This window comes from Mytilus edulis, chromosome 14 (genome assembly GCF_963676685.1).
Source record: "Mytilus edulis chromosome 14, xbMytEdul2.2, whole genome shotgun sequence".
NCBI lineage: Eukaryota > Metazoa > Mollusca > Bivalvia > Mytilida > Mytilidae > Mytilus > Mytilus edulis.
Genome location: NC_092357.1, coordinates 39442094 through 39465741, shown reverse-complemented (window position 1 = coordinate 39465741; position 23648 = coordinate 39442094). Strand labels below are relative to the sequence as shown.

At 32.6% G+C, this 23648-nt stretch overlaps 2 protein-coding genes across 4 annotated transcripts in view; one reads left to right on the top strand and one right to left on the bottom strand.

Moving 5' to 3' along the window:
• LOC139503477 (uncharacterized) overlaps positions 1-23648 on the bottom strand; it is a 210555-nt gene that overhangs the window by 95162 nt on the left and 91745 nt on the right. The window lies entirely within an intron of this gene.
• LOC139503471 (mitogen-activated protein kinase kinase kinase 13-like) overlaps positions 1-23648 on the top strand; it is a 92462-nt gene that overhangs the window by 17749 nt on the left and 51065 nt on the right. For 2 of the 3 annotated variants that reach the window (XM_071293250.1, XM_071293251.1), the window contains one exon: positions 19906-20096. In XM_071293250.1, coding sequence (XP_071149351.1) covers positions 19933-20096 — 164 coding nt within the window. In that variant the 5' untranslated portion in view covers positions 19906-19932. Of the gene's footprint in view, positions 1-6415; positions 7039-19905; positions 20097-23648 lie in introns of those variants that run through there. The other variant, XM_071293252.1, reaches the window with a different exon arrangement.

Sequence of the window (23648 nt, the reverse complement as noted above, 5' to 3'; positions counted from 1 at the left end):
TAGATATCTTCACTGGTTTTCATATTTTGCTGGGTTGTTGACCATCATACCACGTTTTCCTATTGTAATCTAGATATCTTCTCATATTTTGCTGGGTTGTTGACCGTCATACCACATTTTCCTATTGTAATCTAGATATCTTCATTGGTTGTCATATTTTGCTGGGTTGTTGACCGTCATACCACATTTTCCTATTGTAATCTAGATATCTTCATTGGTTTTCATATTTTGCTGGGTTGTTGACCGTCATACCACTTTTTCCTATTGTAATCTAGATATCTTCACTGGTTTTCATATTTTGCTGGGTTGTTGACCGTCATACCACGTTTTCCTATTGTAATCTAGATATCTTCACTGGTTTTCATATTTTGCTGGGTTGTTGACCGTCATACCACATTTTCCTATTGTAATCTAGATATCTTCACTGGTTTTCATATTTTGCTGGGTTGTTGACTGTCATACCACATTTTCCTATTGTAATCTAGATATCTTCACTGGTTTTCATATTTTGCTGGGTTGTTGACCGTCATACCACGTTTTCCTATTGTAATCTAGATATCTTCACTGGTTTTCATATTTTGCTGGGTTGTTGACTGTCATACCACATTTTCCTATTGTAATCTAGATATCTTCACTGGTTTTCATATTTTGCTGGGTTGTTGACTGTCATACCACGTTTTCCTATTGTAATCTAGATATCTTCATTGGTTTTTACATTTTGCCTGGTTGTTGACCGTCATACCACATTTTCCTATTGTAATCTAGATATCTTCATTGGTTTTCATATTTTGCTGGGTTGTTGACCGTCATACCACGTTTTCCTATTGTAATCTAGATATCTTCATTGGTTTTTACATTTTGCCTTGTTGTTGACCGTCATACCACATTTTCCTATTGTAATCTAGATATCTTCATTGGTTTTTACATTTTGCCTGGTTGTTGACTATCACCACATTTTCCTATTGTAATCTAGATATCTTCACTGGTTTTCATATTTTGCTGGGTTGTTGACCGTCATACCACATCTTCCTATTGTAATCTAGATATCTTCATTGGTTTTCATATTTTGCTGGGTTGTTGACTATCCCCACATTTTCCTATTGTAATCTAGATATCTTCACTGGTTATCATATTTTGCTGGGTTGTTGACCGTCATACCACATCTTCCTATTGTAATCTAGATATCTTCATTGGTTTTCATATTTTGCTGGGTTGTTGACCGTCATACCACGTTTTCCTATTGTAATCTAGATATCTTCACTGGTTTTCATATTTTGCTGGGTTGTTGACTGTCATACCACATTTTCCTATTGTAATCTAGATATCTTCACTGGTTTTCATATTTTGCTGGGTTGTTGACCGTCATACCACGTTTTCCTATTGTAATCTAGATATCTTCTCTGGTTTTCATATTTTGCTGGGTTGTTGACCGTCATACCACGTTTTCCTATTGTAATCTAGATATCTTCACTGGTTTTCATATTTTGCTGGGTTGTTGACCGTCATACCACATTTTCCTATTGTAATCTAGATATCTTCACTGGTTTTCATATTTTGCTGGGTTGTTGACCGTCATACCACATTTTCCTATTGTAATCTAGATATCTTCACTGGTTTTCATATTTTGCTGGGTTGCTGACCGTCATACCACATTTTCCTATTGTAATCTAGATATCTTCATTGGTTTTCATATTTCGCTGGGTTGTTGACCGTCATATCACATTTTCCTATTGTAATCTAGATATCTTCATTGGTTTTCATATTTTGCTGGGTTGTTGACCGTCATACCACATTTTCCTATTGTAATCTAGATATCTTCATTGGTTTTTATATTTTGCTGGGTTGTTGACCGTCATACCACATTTTCCTATTGTAATCTAGATATCTTCACTGGTTTTCATATTTTGCTGGGTTGTTGACCGTCATACCACGTTTTCCTATTGTAATCTAGATATCTTCACTGGTTTTCATATTTTGCTGGGTTGTTGACCGTCATACCACGTTTTCCTATTGTAATCTAGATATCTTCATTGGTTTTCATATTTTGCTGGGTTGTTGACCGTCATACCACGTTTTCCTATTGTAATCTAGATATCTTCACTGGTTTTCATATTTTGCTGGGTTGTTGACCGTCATACCACATTTTTCTATTGTAATCTAGATATCTTCACTGGTTTTCATATTTTGCTGGGTTGTTGACCGTCATACCACGTTTTCCTATTGTAATCTAGATATCTTCACTGGTTTTCATATTTTGCTGGGTTGTTGACCGTCATACCACGTTTTCCTATTGTAATCTAGATATCTTCACTGGTTTTCATATTTTGCTGGGTTGTTGACAGTCATACCACGTTTTCCTATTGTAATCTAGATATCTTCATTGGTTTTCATATTTTGCTGGGTTGCTGTCTCCTTGATGTAAACCACATGTCTCCTTTCATTCAAATTTATTTAGAAAAAAATCATTTATAGAATTAGATTGAAATTTTAATGTAAATTGAAACTTTAATTGTGAATTGATACTAATTAGCCTTGGCAGGTGGTCTTTTAATCTTTATCTGTAGAAGGTCTAAATAGGGTTTACATAATCATGATAATAGGGAATAAAATAAACTAAAGAATTGTAGGCCAAAACAGTAAAGAATAAAAAAAACTAAGAAAATGTTTGACTATGTGTAAAGAAGTGAGAAAATGACCTTAAAATTTAAAGAAAACAGAACCACCAAACTCTTGTTGAAGACTAAGATTAATGTGCGTATTGTTATGCGTTTACTTTTCTACATTGGCTAGAGGTATAGGAGGAGGGTTGAGATCTCACAAACATGTTTAACCCCACCACATTTTTGCGCCTGTCCCAAGTCAGGAGCCTCTGGCCTTTGTTAGTCTTGTATTATTATGATTTTAGTTTCTTGTGTACAATTTGGAAATTAGTATGGCGTTCATTATCACTGAACTAGTATATATTTTTTAGGGGCCAGCTGAAGGACGCCTCCGGGTTCGGGAATTTCTCACTACATTGAAGACCTGTTGGTGACCTTCTGCTGTTGTTTTTTTCTATGGTCGGGTTGTTGTCTCTTTGGCACATTCCCCATTTCCATTGTCAATTTTATTCAACCTTTAGATGTTTTCACTGGTTGCAATGTGTTGCTAGGTAGCTGTCTTATTGACGTAAACCATTGTCTCTCATCATTCATATTTTTTTCAGAAAATTGAATTTAAAGAAAGAAAAAAAATGTCTGAAAATTTTCTTGCAGTTTAAGATGAATTGAAACTAATTGAGAATTGATGCTAATTAGAGTTGGCAGGTGTCCCTTTGATCTTTACCTGTAGGTTTATAAGGTTCACCTGGCACTCACCTGATAACATTGATTGTACAAGTCTAGCCATGGGTGGTAACAAAGATAACAATTGATCTCCAATTTTTCAGGATTATTTTTTTGTCAATTAAATGCAATAATTAGGCCATCTGTCATAAGATTGCTAGTTATATAAATATAAATCTAGAATTTGTGAGGGTATTGTGGTAAGACTTGCATGCAATAATGTTATAAGATTTTCATAAAGTATACTGCAATTGTTTGCACCTGTCCCAAGTCAGGAATCTGATGTTCAGTGGTTGTCTTTTGCTGGTGTGTTTTTCTTTTCTGTTTTTTATATAGATTAGACTGTTGGTTTTCCCGTTTGAATGGTTTTACAAAAGTAATTTTTAGGGCCCTTTATACATTGTAGCTTGCTGCTTGGTGTGAGCCAAGGCTCCGTGTTGAAGACCATACTTTGACCTATTATGGTTTACTTTTAAAAATTGTGATTTGGATGGAGAGTTGTTTCATTGGCACTCATTCAACATCTTCCTATATCTATATATAGGATATATCCTATATATAGAATGCAATTTGTTCTTAGGACATTTTAAGAATTATAGGGGTATACTAAAATGATATTAAAGGACGTTTTTTTTTATGCAAAAGCTAGGGCCATTATATTTTTCAGTCTGTGGTCTGTTAGTCTGTCTGTCCATTTGTCTGTCTGTCCATCTGTCTGTCTGTACATGTCCCAGTTTATGTTAAAGTTATTGGCCAAGGTAGCTTTCGATGAAGTTGAAGTCCAATCAACTTGAAACTCAGTACACATGTTCCCCATGATATTATCTTTCTAATTTTAATGCCAAATTTAAGTTTTGACCCCAATTTCACAGTCCACTGAACATAGAATATGATTGTGCAAAGTTCTAGTTAAAGTTATTGGCCAAGGTAGCTTTGGATGAAGTTGAAGTCCAATCAACTTGAAACTCAGTTACAGTAGACATGTTCCATATGACATATTATTTCTAATTATAATGCCAAATTTGATTTTTGAGCCTTATTTCACAGTCCACTGAACATAGAAAATGATAGTGTGCATAGAGGGTATACATGTACTATGGACTCATTCAACCACTGCTGGTGCAGATTTATTTCCCCAAGGGTATCACCAGCCCAGTTAAGTGAGCACTTCTGAGTTATCATTGATATGTTCATAATTATAAATTAACTGTTAACAAAACTTTGAATTTATGAAATACTAAGGCTTTTCTACCTCTGGAATAGATTACCTTAGCTGTATTTGGCAAAACTTTAAGGAATTTTCGGTCCTGAATACTCTTCAACTTCTTTCTTTATTTGGCCTTTTTAACATATTTTGATTGGAGCGTCACTGATTAGTCTTTTGTAGATGAAACGCGCGTCTGGCGTAAATATAAAATGTCAATCCTGGTATCTATGATGAGTTTATTAATTTTTATGCCCCACCTACATTCATCCATCCGTCCGTTATTTCGTTCGTCTGTCCAGTTTCAGGTTAAAGTTTTTGGTCGAGGTAGTTTTTGATGAAGTAGAAGTCCAATCAACCTGAAACTTAGTACATATGTTCCTTATGATATGATCTTTCTAATTTTAATGTCAAATTAGAGTTCTGACCCCAATTTCACGGTCCACTGAACATAGAAAATGAACAAATAAAAAAATACTGAATTTTTTGTTTCCATTTCCTTACTTAATTTTGCCTCTACTAAATGTTATGACTTCATTATACACAATGCTTATTACCACAAAACTCAGAAAAGTACTGGTATGAATTTGGGTAGTATCACATTTACAGTTATTGAGTTATGTCCCTTCATAATGATATATTCCAAAAAGGGGGGGGGGGGGGGCATTATATGTGTCTCCATCAAATTTTAATAGTGTCAAATAAACAATGGACTGTGCATTCATGGAATTATATTTTCAGGGATTTTGTGGTCATAACATGTACAGCAAAAAAACAAAAAATCTTCCAATATGATTTCACTAGGCAGGATCACCTTATTTGTAACTTCATTAAAATTAAAAGGTACATGATTTAAAGCTCTAATTCTTACTTATTCAAAGAAAGTTTTGTATATTAAATTTGACAGTAAATGCCGAAGGGAGTACACAAATCTCTACTGAATTTTAGTAGTGTATCTCAAAACTGAATGAAAGGGGTATCCTGAACTTGAAAACCAGATTTCATTTGGAAATCAAACTTTATATCCTTTTCAGGATACAAATTTAATTCATTTTAGTTAGAAGTAGGTCAACTGAAGACAAATTTTACAAATCATAAAACAAATTCACTTTTCTTATCAATTGTTTTAAAACCCCCATTGGGATTTTTAAAAGTAACGGCAGGTATGAATATGCCTGCAAGCAACAGCAACATCTACCACTGAATAACAGTTTGATTTTAAATGAAAATACATGAAATTGGATAAAAAATAGTGTTTAAAGTATTTGAAATGGACAATGCTGTGCATCTTTAATTTCGTATTTACTGACTTTCTTACATGAATATTTAAAATCATGTAATTTAATTTGTTCTATATTCTTCTTGAATTTTCTCTGTTTATCAAGTAAAAATTTATCTGAGAGAAATCACTTTTTTATTTGAAAAATATGAGAATTATAGTTCATGAATAAAATATTAATCTGAAATATTGTATAGAAAACAAAACAATTAGGGCACAAATACTAGACACGGCTGTAGTATTTACGAGTTAATTAGAAAATCAACACGATTGACACTGTAACACATTATGCATAATTGATGATTTTTTTCTCTTTTAGTCTTGTATTGGTTTTATGTCGGGAACCATGACAGAATGGTATTATGGGTAAAAATATCAATACGCTGTGAAGCCCTGGCATAAAAGCCGAAATTCCCTTGAGCTTTCTTAACCATGTTCTTCTATCTATTTAGTATTCATCTACTATACCTAGTCTTAGGAGAAAATCAATATGGAACCAAAGTCGTTTGTAATGATGGTTTTGATTGGGTAACAGAGTTCTGCTGTGTGTTAGATTGGATTCCTATTGATTCCTTTTTCTGAAGATTCCTGCAGCTTAATTCCTTATATGGAAATCAATATGGCCGTCTCCATAAACTCCATTGATGGAGTGGAATATAGATTTTCTTTGATTATTTATCGGACATTCTGATACAGGAGGTTTTAAGTTTTTTAAAGATGTCTGCTGCGGAATTCCAAAATTTTCTATGAATGCTGGCAGCCTTTCGGAATTGAAAGGAGCAGAGAAATCTGGGATTGTTTTATCCATTTTTTTTATAAGGAGACAAAGTCGTTTTATGGAATAATTTGTTACATTCTAATTACTACGTTTTCTCGTTTCAAGAAAGAAGTCATTTTTGTAGTTGCTTGAAGCAACAAATGGAATCGTTTGAATCTAATACTTGACAGTTGGTTATTAAAATTTGTAAAAAAAATATTAGTAAAATATAATTCATAGAAATTGTTATCATATTTTTATTAATTGAAAATTGTGATTTGAATTGGAATTTATTGTTATAGATTTTGAAATTAATTACATTGTGAAATCGCTGAATTGTGAAAAATTACTATAACCAGGCTATTTATAATTGGATTATAAATTTTCTTCACAAGGATTCATCATTTTCCAATTAGTTTAAAACATAAAACTACAATTTATAGTGTCCCATCTGCAGCTGTCAAAATGGAGTTTGGTAAGTTTATTTTCTTCTGTTTTTGTTCATTGTGAATTTTATGTTTTGATGTTACAAAAAGAAAGAAAAGGGAATGGAATGTATTATTATGGCTTTTGATTAAACTTTTCTTTATTTAAAAAAAAAAATATTTTTAAAGGAATACAGTATCATAATATGATCATGATAATACTTAAAGTATTTTTTTTAAATATTGAACAGAAATTTAAAAATAACCAACCCAAATATTTTGTTAATTTAAATGACACATACCTAAGTAGTTTTATTTTGTTAATTTAAATGACACATACCTTAGTTTTAGTTTTAAGTTTATAGATACTTGGGCATATCTGTTGCACACTGGCACTCGTCTCATAAAAAAATTTCCTATAGACATAGGAAAAAAAAATTCTGAGACGATCAAGTGCCTGTGCTGTTGCACTTTTCTGAAAGGCTGAGACCAAATATGTAAAAGCCAAAAAAATCATAAAAAAACAAAATTACCTTAACATTGCAAGATCTATAATATTATCTAAAGGATTGACCTTAAAAAGAACTGCCGAATTAATTTTATGTCAACTATACCCGAGGGACTCAGAAATCAAGCGAGCATTACTATTACGGGTATCTTTTGACAAAGGGGACTACTGTACGGTATCCAGGGCCCTGTTGGTCATCAGGTTGCTTTATATGCAAATTTAGTCTTTAGATAGAAGCTGCAGGTTTTTGAAATTTCAAAAGGTCACAGGTCTCTTTAAATGAAGTGTCATGTAGCGCACAAAAAATCCCAATGTTTGTATGTTGGTTTTGACCATGTGCCAGCCACAAATATAGCTTATTTATAATGTTTTTCATGTGTTCACATACATCCAGCTCAAGCAAGCCTCTGGGTGCAGGATTTTCTTGCTGCATTGATGACCCATTTGTGACCTTCAGCTATTATCTGCTCTTTTGTCAGGTTGTTGTCACTTTGACAAAAGTTCCCCATTTCCATTCTCAATTTTATCATCTCAACTTCATTGCTTATATAACTTAAATATTGGTTACACTGTCACGACAGCACGTAATAATTACCCAAAGAAATAGCCAGAAAGAACATTTTCAGTGCATAATTTGTCTGTTAATCCTTTTGTCTCTCTGCTCCCCTGTCCAAACTGTTAGTGTACCAGGTTAAAAATTTTGTAATAGGAAATTATAAATACCATATTAACATGATTAATTTGTAGGCATATGGACCTAAAACTTATTGTGCAGGTTAATAATGATGTTAACTTTTGAAAATATATGTCAGGTTAAGAGTTTGGACTAAAACTCATCTGAACCTGCACATGTGATGGTGTTTGGGATACGCAGGCAGATCTTGGGGGTGGAGAGAGGAGGGAGCTAACCAGGTTAACAGAGGGCCCCGAACCACCCTTTTTGTGAGAAATTTCGTTGATTTTGGGAATCATTGAAGTTGGCCCCCTATTATGTCAGTCAGCTGTCACATTGATTATAACACAGGCAACACCACTCTTTGATGAAAATATCTGAATTTTGGACCGCCACTGAATATCAAATGAATATTAAGATTTATTGAGTGTTGCTTGCTTAGCAGCTAGTGGTAATCTTTATAAGCAGCAAGAACAATAATGGTAAATATATTATTCAGAATCAGTACCTTAAATTTATATTACAATCAATTAATCAATTTACTAATTAGATTGTATATATTCTCTGTTGTCATCATTTGGTACCAGTAGAATCAAACAGAATATGTAAGCTATTCTCACATTATTGTTATCCAATTTGTTCCCTGAACAATGCTGAAGGGACAAGTTCAACTTGTTTTATTTGCATTTTCCTTCTCTTTGAAAAATTAATGGCGTTTGATAAGGAAAATATCTATTTCTGTCCTTAGAACTATCCTCACAATGCTTCATTAGTTGATTTATGGTTTATACTGTAACCTCTTGGCATGAATAATTTATTAAACAGAAACTGTTGGAGAAAGATCTAGGCATTAAATTTTACAATATATTTATTTTTAAACCAAAAATCCAATCAAGAGTACATTCCTTGCCTATTCAGGGTATAAGTACTCTAACACCATGGTATTGCTTCTGTCCTAGTGGCATAAATTTAGTAGTCCATCAAATCTTCCTTAATATAAAAAAGAAGATGTGGTATGATTGCTAGTAAGACAACTGTCCACAAAAGACCAAAATGACACAGACATTAACAAACTATAGGTCACTGTACGGCCTTCAACAATGAGCAAAGCCCATACCGCATAGTCATGAGCTATAAGTTGCCCCTATGACAATGTAAAACAATTCAAACGAGAAAACTAACGGCCTTATTTATATAAAAAAATAAAAAGTTAGATTTATGTATCCATGCAGGTATGTATATACGGTGATACAAGGGGTCACCACCCAGTGGAGTCACTCTCTGTCTGAATCTTAAATTATGAGCTAGCTAATACTGTAGTGTATCCTGGAAGGAAGAATTTAGGTCCTGGGGTTGGAACCCCCCACACCCTTTTTTTTGGCTTTTGAATGGGAACAATTGTAGTGGGCCACCCCTGTATCCTGGGTTGCAACCACCTTTTAGAATTTGCTGGATTCACCCATCCCCTCCCTGAGCTTAGCATGCTTAGCATGTTACAAATTTGACTCAGCTTAATTGCTCAATTGTTACCTAGTACATAAAAAGGTTCCTATTTATTTAACAATAGGATGTTTTTCCATAGAATATAATTTAACAAGAAAATTAAAAGCAGTAATTAGCTACTAAATGATAAACAAAATTTACTGTCACAATTTTGGCAATGATAAAACATCTAAACAAATTTAAATTTACAGTATATTTTCATATTCTCTTTTCTAGCATGCTCTCTTTGTTGGATTGCTGTCTTCCATCAAAAGTACAAACAAAATTCATATCTCTCTAAACTTTATATATTAATCCAAAATAAACCTAGCTAATGGACATTAAAATCCATCTACTCTATCCATCCTTTGTTTAGTTAAAGATATTATTTCACCTAACACTTATCGTATCAGGCTTAATATTTAATCAGAGCTAAACAAAAATGTTTCTGTCATTTTATTTTTATCACTCTATTTGTACGGCTTTATTTTACCGTAATAAAAATCAATATGTATTGAACTGATACAAGAATATCCCCATGTCTCGGTTCTTCCCATCGACATTAATAACATACTCCAAGTCAAGGGTTGGAACGTGTTTTCAAAAGGCATGATTATTTATATCGTAGACGATTATCACCTGACATGAACTCTCCATTTGCTAAAGTAGAAAGGATTTGTCGTTATTTTTGAACCGTAAAGAGTGCCTGGAATTAAATGGAGGTTTTGCATTGAAATTCAACGATCGATAATGTTGACAAGTAGATTAAAATGTGTAAACCTCATCGTATCATGCTCAAATGTTTGGTCGTATTAAATGATTTTCAGTTGAAAGGTTTTTTCTGATAGTATTGGAAAAAGGTAATGAACTGTGTAAATATACTCTGGTATATAGAAAATACTCGTTAAGGTTTAATTCTAGTGCATTTGCTGAAAGGTATCTTTTAGCTATATCAGGTTTTTTTTTGTGTTTTGTAATCTCATTTGCTTTTAAAAGAGTGTCCTTTAGCTATTTTTCTTTTTTTTATTCTCTTTTGCGATTTATTATGGGACAATAATTATGATAAATGGGTAAAGTTGGCTGTCAAGAAATATATGAATATTTAAATGGATGCCCGAAGTCAAATTTTACTATTTTTTGCAATTTATTGTTTAAATTTTTAATTATTTATCTAAGTATGGATGAAATGAGATTGCAAACCTATGGCACAAAGTATTAAAAACAAAACATTTAAAAGACGTGTTATATTTATAAAACAATTCCAGTACTAAATTATATTTTTGATATTTATGAGTTTGAAGTTGTCAAAAGTTTTTTATCCGAAGTGATTTCATAATAACTGCCTCAAATGGGATAAAATTGGGAAGTCATAGATTTGGTCTCAGATTGTTGCAAATCAGGCTTGAAAGGTTTTAAATAATTTGCTTTTGGTCCAATTATACATCATTTAGGACTAAAAGAAAAAAATTTGGCTGACATATGAAGTTGAAACAACTTGTCTCTCTGGTAGGGGTATGCATTTCTTCCAGGAGACTCAGTCCACCTTTTGAACAAGAACATTGAAAATTGAATGTGCCAGTCTGAGACAAGTCCATATTAAGATTCATTCTCAAATCACATCAACATGTTTTGTCCCAACTTAAATGTAATATTAAGTGCCATTGTACAAGAAGATAAACCAAGCTTTTATCCTAAGAATGTTTATAGGAAGAACTTTTAAGTATGGACAAGTTCAAGACAGACATCACCTGGATTGTATATATACATTAGTGTTTTTTTTTGTGTTATTTTTAGGGAGGGGGTAGAGGTAGGGAGGTTGGGAGAGAATTCAGTTAAATTCTGCACTTAGGTAGCGACAAGTATTGGTGTTACTGATTAAAGACAATCATAAGAAATATTCAAAACAAACTCTGAAATGTCCATAATCATACTATAACAGGGTATTAAATAATTCTAGAATTATTATTTAATTGGAATTTAGTAATATTTATCTTTTAGACACTTTTCATGTCTCATATATATATGCATTTCAAAGTGAAAGAGCAAATGAGAAAGGTTAACATCATATCCATACTGAACATAATCATTGAGTTTTGTTGTTGGGTTCGACTTACCTTATGTATGTTATGAAGAATGAAGCTTATCTATTACACCATACAGATATGTATACAGCCAGGTTTTTTTTAAAAATTGTAATATACATTTTTACAAGTGTACAGGGTTAGTAGACTAATGCCGTGCTGTGCACAGGGTTAATTGACTTAGGCTGTGCTGTGCACAGGGTTAGTTGACTGAGGCCGTGCTGTGCACAGGGTTAGTAGACTAATGCCGTGCTGTGCACAGGGTGAGTTGACTTAGGCCGTGCTGTGCACAGGGTTAGTTGACTGAGGCCGTGCTGTGCACAGGGTTAGTTGACTTAGGCTGTGCTGTGCACAGGGTTAGTTGACTTAGGCCGTGCTGTGCACAGGGTTAGTAGACTTAGGCAATGCTATGCACAGGGTTAGTTGACTTGGGCTGTGCTTAGTAGACTAAGGCAGTGCTATGCACAGAGTTAGGAGACTAAGAATGTGCTGTGCACATGGTTAGTTAACTTATGCTGTGCTGTGAACAGGTTTAGTTGGCGTATGCCATGCTGTGAACAGGGTTTGTAGACTTAGGCCCTGTTATGCACAGGGTTAGTAGACTAAGGCTAAGTTCCTGCTGTTAGAAGACTTATTCAGTTGACTAAGCTTGTGTGTAGCATGATTATGTTGTACTCATTAATAAAAAGTACATTTTTGATTGCAAACTTTCTCTCAATAGCTTTATTGAAACACTTTAAACTGGTTTTTTTTGTACAATATAACCCTGTGCATAGCATTGCCTAAGTCTTTTAAGGCCACGATTTTTTAATTTGTTGGTTTACGGATCCACCGACCCGATTTTGCCGATTTCCAGAATAAAAATAAAATCACTTTTTCATGCTTTTTTATTTCCGCCGACCCTAACAAGTGCATTATCCCTGAAAAATAATTAAAATATTCTGTTTTTTATGAAATGAAATGCATTTATCACTAACAAAATTGATAACACTTTATGTAGGGAAAAAATAAAACTTCCAGTTTACGTTTCTAAAAATAATCAATTATAACTGACCTTGAAATGTCGTTTGCGCAAATAATTTTGCGAAACGAAACCTGTGTTTAAAACCAATTACACAATAAGTTCGTTTCCCGTATTTGTCATCAGTCCGTAAGATGCATCATCTGATAGAAATAGAGTTGTCCAAATGTGGACAGGTGGAAGACGTCAAGTTAAAGTACTGAATATTAAATAATCATTTGGAATTTTCTTGTTTCATAGATAATAAAAAAATATCGTCCATTTGGATAAAAAATGGGAATGCATGACAACAGATTAACCCGATATTCTCGTTTTTCCAGTTGACGAGTCTATTACGTTTTTTGACACGTGTTTTGAAACTTATTTTCGTACGACGTTTTTACATTTTTTTTCTTTATCAGTTTTCGTGCTTCACCAAGTTTTCTGGAATTGATTAAGAGCTACGCGAATCTATTTTTAATGTTTGTGAAATGACGATTTAATTTTGTCTTTGTCCGTCCGTCATCGAACATATTTTTCTGTCTTGAAAAATATTTTTTTTCTTTTTTTTTCCCGACCGACCGACCCGACTTTTTCATGGCTAAAATCCGTAAACCAACAAATTAAAAAACCCTGGCCTAACCCTGTGCACAGCACGGCCTCAGTCAATTAACCCTATGCACAGCACGGCCTCAGTCAACTAACCCTGTGCACAGCACGGCCTCAGTCAACTAACCCTGTGCACAGCACGGCCTCAGTCAACTAACCCAGTGCACAGCACAGCCTAAGTCAACTAACCCTGTGCACAGCATGGCCTAAGTTAACTAGCCCTGTGCACCTCTGCAAAAATGTATATTACAATTTAAAAAAAAACCTGGCTGTATACATATCTATGGTGTAATAGATAAGCTTCATTCTTCATAACATACATAAGGTAAGTCGAACCCAACAACAAAACTCAATGATTATGTTCAGTATGGATATGATGTTAACCTTACTCATTTGCTCTTTCACTTTAAAATGCATATGAGACCTGAAAAGTGTCTAAAAGATAAATATTACTAAATTCCAATTAAATAATAATTCTAGAATTATTTAATACCCTGTTCTATATTAAATGATATTATTTGAATTGTAGTATGTAGGGGTTTTGGTGTTGAGATTCTTCAATAGATGAAAACAATGTGCCTGCTTCACAAATATGTTATGATAGCTAGAAACAAACATTTTAGAAAAAAAATAATTTGTCAACACATTCAGAAAAAGATATGATATCTTAAATTTATTTGTGAGAAAGCAATGTTTACATAACTAAGTAACATGTACTTTTATGCTCAATTTGTACTTTTAGAAACTTGTACTTTAGGAAACTATTTCCCTAGGTAAACAAAGCTTCTATCGTCTATAATTGATTGGCAGTTGTAGAATCTCTTACCATCCAGACAATATAAACAACCACATTAGAAAATTTTAAAGAAGAGATAACTTTGCTTGCAGTTCCAGGCAAAATCAACCAAATTTTTCCCACATCAGGGTGGCCCTCCCTTGATCCACCTATGATAAAGTACATTTAGCACCTTTTCCTCCTATAATTAATAAAGTACATTTAGCAACATGTGTCTTATATGTAATTAAAACTATGTAGGGTATCTGAATTGTAACTCAAATAATTCTGAATGCACCTACATTTATAACTCATACAAAAGTATCAAATGAAACATGATTCAGGGCACTTTCTATCACACAGAGTCATTAAGACCTTTTACTTTTAATGTTTTTACATTGCATGTTGTACATGATTAGGTATGTCTGATTTTGCTCATTGTTAAAGACTGCAGTTCAACATTCTTACATCTACATTATTTGGATAGTTGTCACATTGGCAATCATACTTTTCTCCTTACGTTATTATCGACTCCTAGGAGTCGATATTAAGAATTGAACGGTGGACAGTAAGTGCATGAATTTTTCTTGCTACCTGATTGGAAGATATTAAGAGACGTGAATAATCAAAGTTTATTGATTGGTTAGGACAATCCAAACCTAGTAAATGTCCTTCAATCCTGTAGAGTATCGGATTTGTCCTCTCTATTTTAGCAATTAGATTTTGCCTGGTCATTAATCATTCATACACAGGTAACTTTTTTCTATAAATAGTTGAATCTTCTGGAGTTTCGTAAACAACAACGTTAAACGATATATACTACTTCATAACGTGTGACCTCACGTGTGTGGTAAAATTTGTTGATTGATGCAAGTGGCTATTCTAGTAAATAAATTAATCTACAAAGCGAGAGCACTTTCCATTTTCATCAGCTTAGAGTCGACTATAGCCCTTTTTGAAAGGCTAACGCTTGTACATTTTCATGATATTAATTCAGACTATCATTCTCCATTTTATAAAGTACATTTAGCAAGACTGTCTTATTTGTCATTAAAATGTGTATGGTGCACATTTAAAGCTTAAATGATTCAGAGCACTTTCTAACACACAGAGTCATTAAAACCTGTATGAGTAGTATTTTTACATTGCATGCTGCACATGGTTGCACTCTTCATTAGAAGTCATTTATTCACATATTACCTGTAGAAAATCGATCATGAATAATTAATGGCATTTGTCTACTTTTGATGTACTGTGGATTTGTTCGACAAATCCAGGTTAATCGGTACACGATGTAGGTTGGGCTGCAGTAAATAGGTTTTGTTTGATAAGGTTGTCGATATTGACTCCATATTTTGTTACAGGTGATAAAGTACGGGAAATTATAAAAAAATCAATAAGATTATTAAAAGAATGGCTTAATATGGTCTTTGAGTCTTAAAAAATAAATTTATGGGAAAGGATATTATAAAGACAATTAACAATATCCGTAACACGTGCATGTGGTTATCTTCAATTTATGTAATAGAAGTGTTTTAAGCTTGGAAGGTTTTTATTGTCTACCTTTAATTGGCATTTTAAACAAGATGGTGTGGGTTTTTTTCAAATTATAAGGGTTTAGAGGTAAGAGGTCATTCTAAAAAATGTCATCTAATGTCAAATCTGGTTAAGCTTGTCTAGCCATTTTTAAAAGAGGGGATTCCCAACCCAGGATAAAAATGGAAAAGAGGGGGGGGGGGGGGCTCCAGTTTTATATCCACATTCAAATGCATAGATTGTCAAAAAAAGGGGGGTTGACGAATCCCCAAAATCCCTAGGGCACCCTGGATCCCCAGGACATACAAGACGCATACCACTAACATGCTGCTTTCACATACAAAAATTTATGAACATTCTATATATATATACATCTATATAAAAGTATATGAATATTATGCAAGCATAAAGATAGCTAGCTAGAGTATATTAATCAAGATTTGTGTCAGGTTTTTGTTCGCCTATAAGTTGCAGATGTTGAATTTATGGTGTTTTTTTTTGGTATCGAATAAGTGCAGGAAATATAATGAAAATCAATACAATTATTATATGAATGGCTTAATATGGTCCTCAAATGAGTTCTAACAAAAATATAAGAAAGGTGGATATTATATAACATTATATTATATAACACATGGTTATCATAACTTTTATAATTTAGGAGTGTTAAAGCTTGGAAGGTTTTTATTTTGGTACAATGTATATAACTTTATAGCATTTGATCAGATTTTGTTTTAAAATTGTGAGGGTTTAAATCCTGCAAAATGCCATCAATGATTTAGCTTTGTTAGCTCCATATTTGATACATTAAATCATATAAAAATGTATGAATATAAAAATATTCACAAGACATACTAGACATGCATAGTGCAGCATGACTTTCACCTGCAGACATGCATACATTTATGATGATTCTATATATATAAATGTATAAAATGATTATGCAAGGATCATCTGAAATATAAAAGTATAAAATTTAAGATGTATGTTGGATTTTTGTTGCTTTAAGATTGCTGTCAGATCATGATGTGAAAGTATTTTTTGTTTTTCCCTTGATAAATTGCTGGGAAAGTAATAGAAATCAATAAGATTATTATGAAAAAGGCTAAATAGGGTATCATGTTCTAAAATATCATGAGAAAGGAAAATATCAAGACAATTAGCGATATCATATGACATGTTTTTCTTTTCTTTACATGATGGAGGTCTTAACTTTGAAGTTTTATTTGTGAGATGACATGTTTTTCTTTTCTTTACATGATGGAGGTCTTAACTTTGAAGTTTTATTTGTGAGATGACATGTTTTTCTTTTCTTTGCACGATGGAGGTCTTAACTTTGAAGTTCTTATTTGTGAGATGTAGCAGGATAGATTAGAAAAAAAGGATTTGAGCCAATGAGGGGTCTTCTTTTCTGTGTTTCTTGATTTTTTAGGCCATTTATTTGTTTGTTTAATTGTTTTCTAAAGATCTTTATATATTGGGGCACTTTTTTAATTCTCCATATTTTCTCTATTCTAGATCTGTAAGCCCCATCTATGATCCTCCTTAATAGGGTATCATGTTCTAAAATATTATAAGAAAGGAAATTACGAAGACAATTAGCGATATCATATAACACATGTTTTTCTTTTCTTTATGTTATTGGTGTTATTATTTTAGTTGGGTTCAATATTGTACAGCTACACAGAATTGATCTTATAAGATTCCAATGAGACAAAAAAGAAAAGTTAAAAATCATCTGTTATATGATAGCTTATTGTCTTCATAATATTTTAAGCTCACAGGCTTTCTTATTATATTTCAGAAAATCATATCATATTAAGGAGGCTCTTAGAGTCAAAAATAAATTTCTTGCTAAAAAATAAAGATAAGAGTGCTGTACATTGTACCACAAATATTCTGCATTTGTGATAGTCAGTTTCTCACCATATTAAGAATTGTTTTTGTTGTTCACAAGATGGAAAGGCAAACAATAATCCTCAAAATAAAAGAAAAAAAGAAGTAGAGCAACAAAAAAAATCAACTAAGCTAACGTGAACGGTACCATTTTTTTCTGCTCAAGATGCACATATTTACAATCAACTTTATAATGTCTCTTCAGTGATTCTTGAGACCAAAATATTTGAAAATCCAATGCTTATTTTAAGGATGAAGAGCTTTAAACCAAAATGGACAAAAATGTATAGGCAAAGGCGTACAAGGCTTCGGAGCTTTGCAATATGAGTGATACATTCCTTAATTTAAAATATAAATTTTAATAACACAAAATCTGTATTTTCATGTCAGTACTGAAATAATTAGGAGTCAGCTGTTTCTGCTGCAAGTAGTTCCTGTTTTATGTTTTGCTCTGATAATTAACTACTGTGGATTCATTACTCTACCAGTAGTCTCGGCTCAGTATTCGTTGAATATCAAATTTTCGTCAATTTCGTAATGACAGGTTCAACATGCATGTTGAACCTCAGCAGCCATGTAAATATAATCAACACAGTCAGTACACATTTTCTATTCACTTGTATGCAGACTTTGGAAACATTATGAACTCAAATATACTGTTGATTTATTAATATTGAGTCGGAGTGAGTGACCTTGAATACAAAATTTTGTGGGTTTCGTGAGTACATATATACAAACCACGAAATTATAATGTTCAACACATGATAAATTTCTATATAGTTGTATGTTACTGTTACATGTAATAGACTTCAGCAAAACCACAAAATTACGATATCCATGAACATGCTTAACCCTTTCCTCCATGGATTTTTTTTTAATATACTTGATTCGCATAGGATTTTTTTCAGTTAAAAAAAATCATCAGTTTTAGAGTGTTAATGCATTGTGAAAACCAATATTTCATTGCTCAATGAAATTCAAGTCAGATAATTCTCATGAATCTCCTTTTCATATTGGATACAATTTTTTTTTAAAGTCTGATGCAGAAATCTTGTAGTCAAAGCATTTCAACTGAGGTACTACACAGGCGTCAAAAGGCGTCATTGTGGAGTAAAGGGGGTGTCGTCTAAAGGCGTCATTATGGAGGAAAGGGTTAAGTTTTCCCTAATCCACGAAAATTGGTACCAATGAAAATAAATGAATCCACAGTACAATTGAAAATACATTATTAGTTTCATCAATTCATGAAAAAAGGATATTCAGCAACAATAAATCAAACCACAATTATTATAGTTAGAAATATGATTAGAATTAAAGCCTTATTTGGTGATATGTCAAAAGAAAGGTAGAATGGTAGAAGGACTTGCAGGCTTATTGTTATGACATAATAGAAGCTCATGATCATATGACTGATAAAAATTTACATATTTCAGTCAAATATTTTCATCAATTTACATGCATTATAACCCAGTTTGAATAGTTAAAAGATGACAATACTTTTATTGTTTGATCTTACGTGAATCATGATGGATTTTTTGTTTTACAAAGGTTGCATTTTTACATTTTCTATCTTGTTTTACTAATATTTTTTTTACATTTTGAGGTTATATAAGAATACATGAAATTTATCTATTCAAAGATGTATAAATTTATACACATGTTCACAAGATGTTATGCTGTCATATAAATCAGTATTTATGTAAAACTTTTTAATTTTATCTTGCATCATTAATGATTTAAGCATATTAAGCCTTCACAAGTACAACAGCAAATTAGAACAAAAATATAGATCTTTTATTTTTGTTGCTGATATTTAGTTTTAACCAAAACTGTTTGTCAAATTTTATACAGGTCAAGGTACTACACTTGAGTGACATGACTATATCATCCCTTTCATTTAAATGGGGACCTTTTGCAAGAATTCTTTAGAATTGGACCATTTGAATGGCAGGAATTCAGAAATTCTGGATTTGATTATATGGCGAGTGGGGAATTATGGACACTTTCACTTTAATTCAACAACAATTCAGAATTTAAAACTTATTTTTTCTGGAATTCAGAATGAGAACCCTGCACCCTGCCCCAACACCAGTAAAAAAAATAAACATGTAAGAACAATGCCAATAACGGTATTTTTAATTCTGTCTCAGTTTCTGCTTTATATCTTCTGATCATGATATTAAAAACCTTTTAAGAGAACTACTGATTAAAGAAACCAGATTTGACTCTGAGATTACTATTTTAGCATATAAGAATTATATTTTTGTACTTAAATTAAGGACCAAACAATTGGCTCTTATTATACCCCCTTCTTGTTTGGTTCTTATGATTCAATAAGCTTGTTTAATCTTTTTCAGGACTTTTACTGTTGAGTGATAGTAACCATGACACTGGAACGAAATGTTCAGCCTGAGTATTCTACCGATATTATGACATCACGAAACACGCCTGAAAATCCCACCGGTCAAGATGAACCAATCAACAGCAAGAACGCACCCACCACACTTAATGTGCTCACAAACAGTGATGATTTTGAATTTGGCAATAGGTAGGTACTTAATCTATGTTTTCCAACACAAGTTATAAGTCAGGTTAGGGGAAAATGCTTAAATGATCCTCGTTTTCTGGGATTTAATTTTTCAGGTTTTATGTGTACAAAAATGTGAGACATTCAGCCCTTTATGTTGCCTTTTCATTTGAGACAGACTTTGCGGGTGGGGGAGGAGTTGGGCAGTGTTTCCAGGACCCCCTTTTGTGGGAAAAAATTGGTTGATTGTATAGGGATAAAGCAATATATTGAATCTCAAATACTGTCAGCATATAATGAATTACTATTTAAATTTTCTACCAGAATACAGTAATTTTAATAATCCTGAAATTGCATGAAATATTTGCCACTGGACAATAATTTTAGCAAACCAACAATCAATCGATTTTTTTTAGAGAGGAATGATTGTAATAATGAGAGACCTTGTGAACTTTCAGTAAAGTAGTAATAATATGCTGACTGTATGTATGGATTGCTGTTTTTAAAGACAATCCCACTTCTCAATTTATTATGATGTAATATAATTTGATGTTAGTCATTATATTTTCTCCTCTTTGAAATATTATAGGTAAAATTTACAATTTTTTTTAAATCAATCAATAAATAATTTTACAGGTTAACATCAATTAATTATGATTTTAATAGGAATCTATTTCATCATCACTGAGTCAGTGTGTATTGGTATTTCACAATATACCTACTTCTTCATAATCAGGATAAATAATCAGTGAGGTCAAACATACTGCTGACTCAGAAGATGATTGCATATCAATGTTTATAAGATGCTTTATTGAATCTAATCATTGTTGACAAACATTAGAGTAGATTTATTGATTGTTTATATGTATATTTATCACAACATATTCAGCTGCATTTCTATATACAGTGGCGGATCCAGGGGGGAGGGGGGGGGGGGGTCCGGGGGTTGAAAGCCCCCTTTTTTTTGGACGATCAAGGCATTTGAATGGGGACATATAGTTGGAACCCCCCCTTTGTCCTGGGTTGGAATGGCTTTTTTAAAATGGTTGGATCTGCCCCTGATTTACTATTGTAAACTGATACACATTTAAAAGTTATTATGGTTTTTGCAATGAAAAAACAACAACAAAATTTTGGTCAATATTTTCCACATAGTCAGAATACAGGCTTTCAAAATAGTACTGGAGGGGGAATGGCATAAAATTGTTTTGTTCTGCAGTTAAACTGTTTTCTGATTGATCATTTAGTTTCAGTATTTGAAGAATGAAAAGGTCAAGAGTCTTAGTTTATAAATATTTAAAAGAGATTAGGAGAGCAGGCAGAAAAAACGGCTACATGTTTGGTGTAAAATTTCTCTGCTTTTAGATTTAGGCTTCAATTTCTCATAATCAACTTTCTATGTTGGAAACAGTCTTTTCAAGCTTATTGTTTGTCAACAATTGAAGATGTTCACCTTTCTCATAATTTTTAACTGCTGAACAGTCGCCAGGGGCGGATCCATTCCCTTTTAAAAAGGGGGGTGGGAGTCCCTTAACAGGAGAAAGGTGGGTTCCAAATATTTGTCCCCATTAATCAAATGTATTGATTGTCCAAAAAAAGGGTGGCTGGTTTCCAACCCCAAGAACCAGTCATGCTTCAATGATTCCCTATATAATCATCAAAATTTTTCCCACGAAAGGCCGGCCCGGGCCCCCCAGGGCCCACCCTGGATCCGCCTATGATATTCCACTTCATTTTGACTCTGGTGGATAGTTGTCTCATTTGCAATCCAATGAAATCTCCTCATTGTTATATAAAATAATTTTTGCATTTTCAATACTATATGGTGAAACTATATGTGTTCAAATTTCTTTGATGTTCTTTAACTTATGGAAATCAATATAGATGATTTCTACCAATTATTAAACATAAGAAATTTTAGCAAATTCATTAATGTTTTTGAATATTTTTTAACAGGAGCTAAAATGAAAAATTTTCTTAGTCACAGACTCACTACTACATATACAGTATAATGTACTGTACTATAGTATACTCCTCTCTGATAAATCAAATAACCTAGTTGTATATAACAAACTCTCGATAATTAGAAAGACTCAGAAACCATATTATTCCGAAATAATATCACTAAAATATAATTAGAAAGACACTTAAACCACATTAATCGGAAATAATACCACAATTTTCTTAGTATAAACATAATAATCACCTGTTTATAGTGTTTATAGTGTCACTGATTCATCGCAGCGACCTAATTGATGATTCAGTGACACAAATAGATTTACTATGGCTATAGTATTGGTAAGTAAAAGAGACTGACTCAGCCAGTCAATCAACATAGTGTGACCTTCAGAACGACCTTGACTTTCTGAACCGCAGGTGTGCAATCATCTAGTAGGTGGGCAGCTGGAGATATAAGATCACTTGTAATTTTCGTATTGATAGAGTTGATTATAAATTACTCCAATTAAAACAATATGATGTTAACTACAGTTGTTTTGATGAGTCAGTTTGTTCAGTGGAAAGATTTGTGTTGAATTGAGCCAAGAAAAATATTTTTTATATAATTTAAATGAAAATTTTTGAATTTATTCTTATCATTAATATTATATTTTTTTACCAAATTTTTTTGTTATATATATTAGATTTTTTAAACTATAAATGTAATTTAAATGTTTAATGATGATCCTGACTTTGACAAAAAAAAATCAAAATGAGCTGAATATGGAGCCTGTAATGATTATACCAAAATTTGTTTTACCAATCATTAAAGCTTCTGAAATATATCCACCTGAAGGACTAATATGGTGTGTCTTTGTTATGCTTTCGTGTATTGGTTATAAAAAGGTGAATTAATTAATGCAATTAATTCTTTGACTTCTAAGGTTTAAATGACAAAACCTGTCATTAATATATATATATAATAACTGTGGGATCATAAAAATTTTGTTCTGATGAAAAGATAGAACGAGAATCAATCCTCTACTAAAATGGTTAATAGGCAGACGTATTTGGAAATGTGCGCCTTAAATTATTTATAATTATTGTAAATCATGACCATCTACGGTACCCATAATCCTCCTGGCTATATTTGCCCACTCAAGATTAGATAAATCAATATACAGTAAGTCCAATTAAATTGCTTCTTGTCTCAGAGTTCTTGGAAAATTGGTGTAGGCTGGGAAGGTCTGCTGGTGTTATCTTGATTTGCTGCTTGACGTTAAAAGTCGAAGGCTTTGTTTTTGTAATGAGTGTAAAGGTAGTACTCGGTCACATGGTCGACCACACTCTTATTTTGTTTTGTGGTTTTGTAACTTGAAATTGATCTATGTGGCTAAGGTAGTTTATGACCTTTGATAATATTTCCCCCCCAGATAAATGTAGGTATAGGTCACATGTGGTTGACCACACTCTAAATTGTTTTGTGGTTTGATAGTTTGCGATAATCATTGCAGCTTATAATCAGTTTACCTTTGTTGATAAATATGTTTTGCAGAAGATTTTTAAGATTTAGCATTTCTGTACATTGTGAGCCCATTTATTTTTCTGGCTTTAAACTTTTGTAGATTGAGGGAA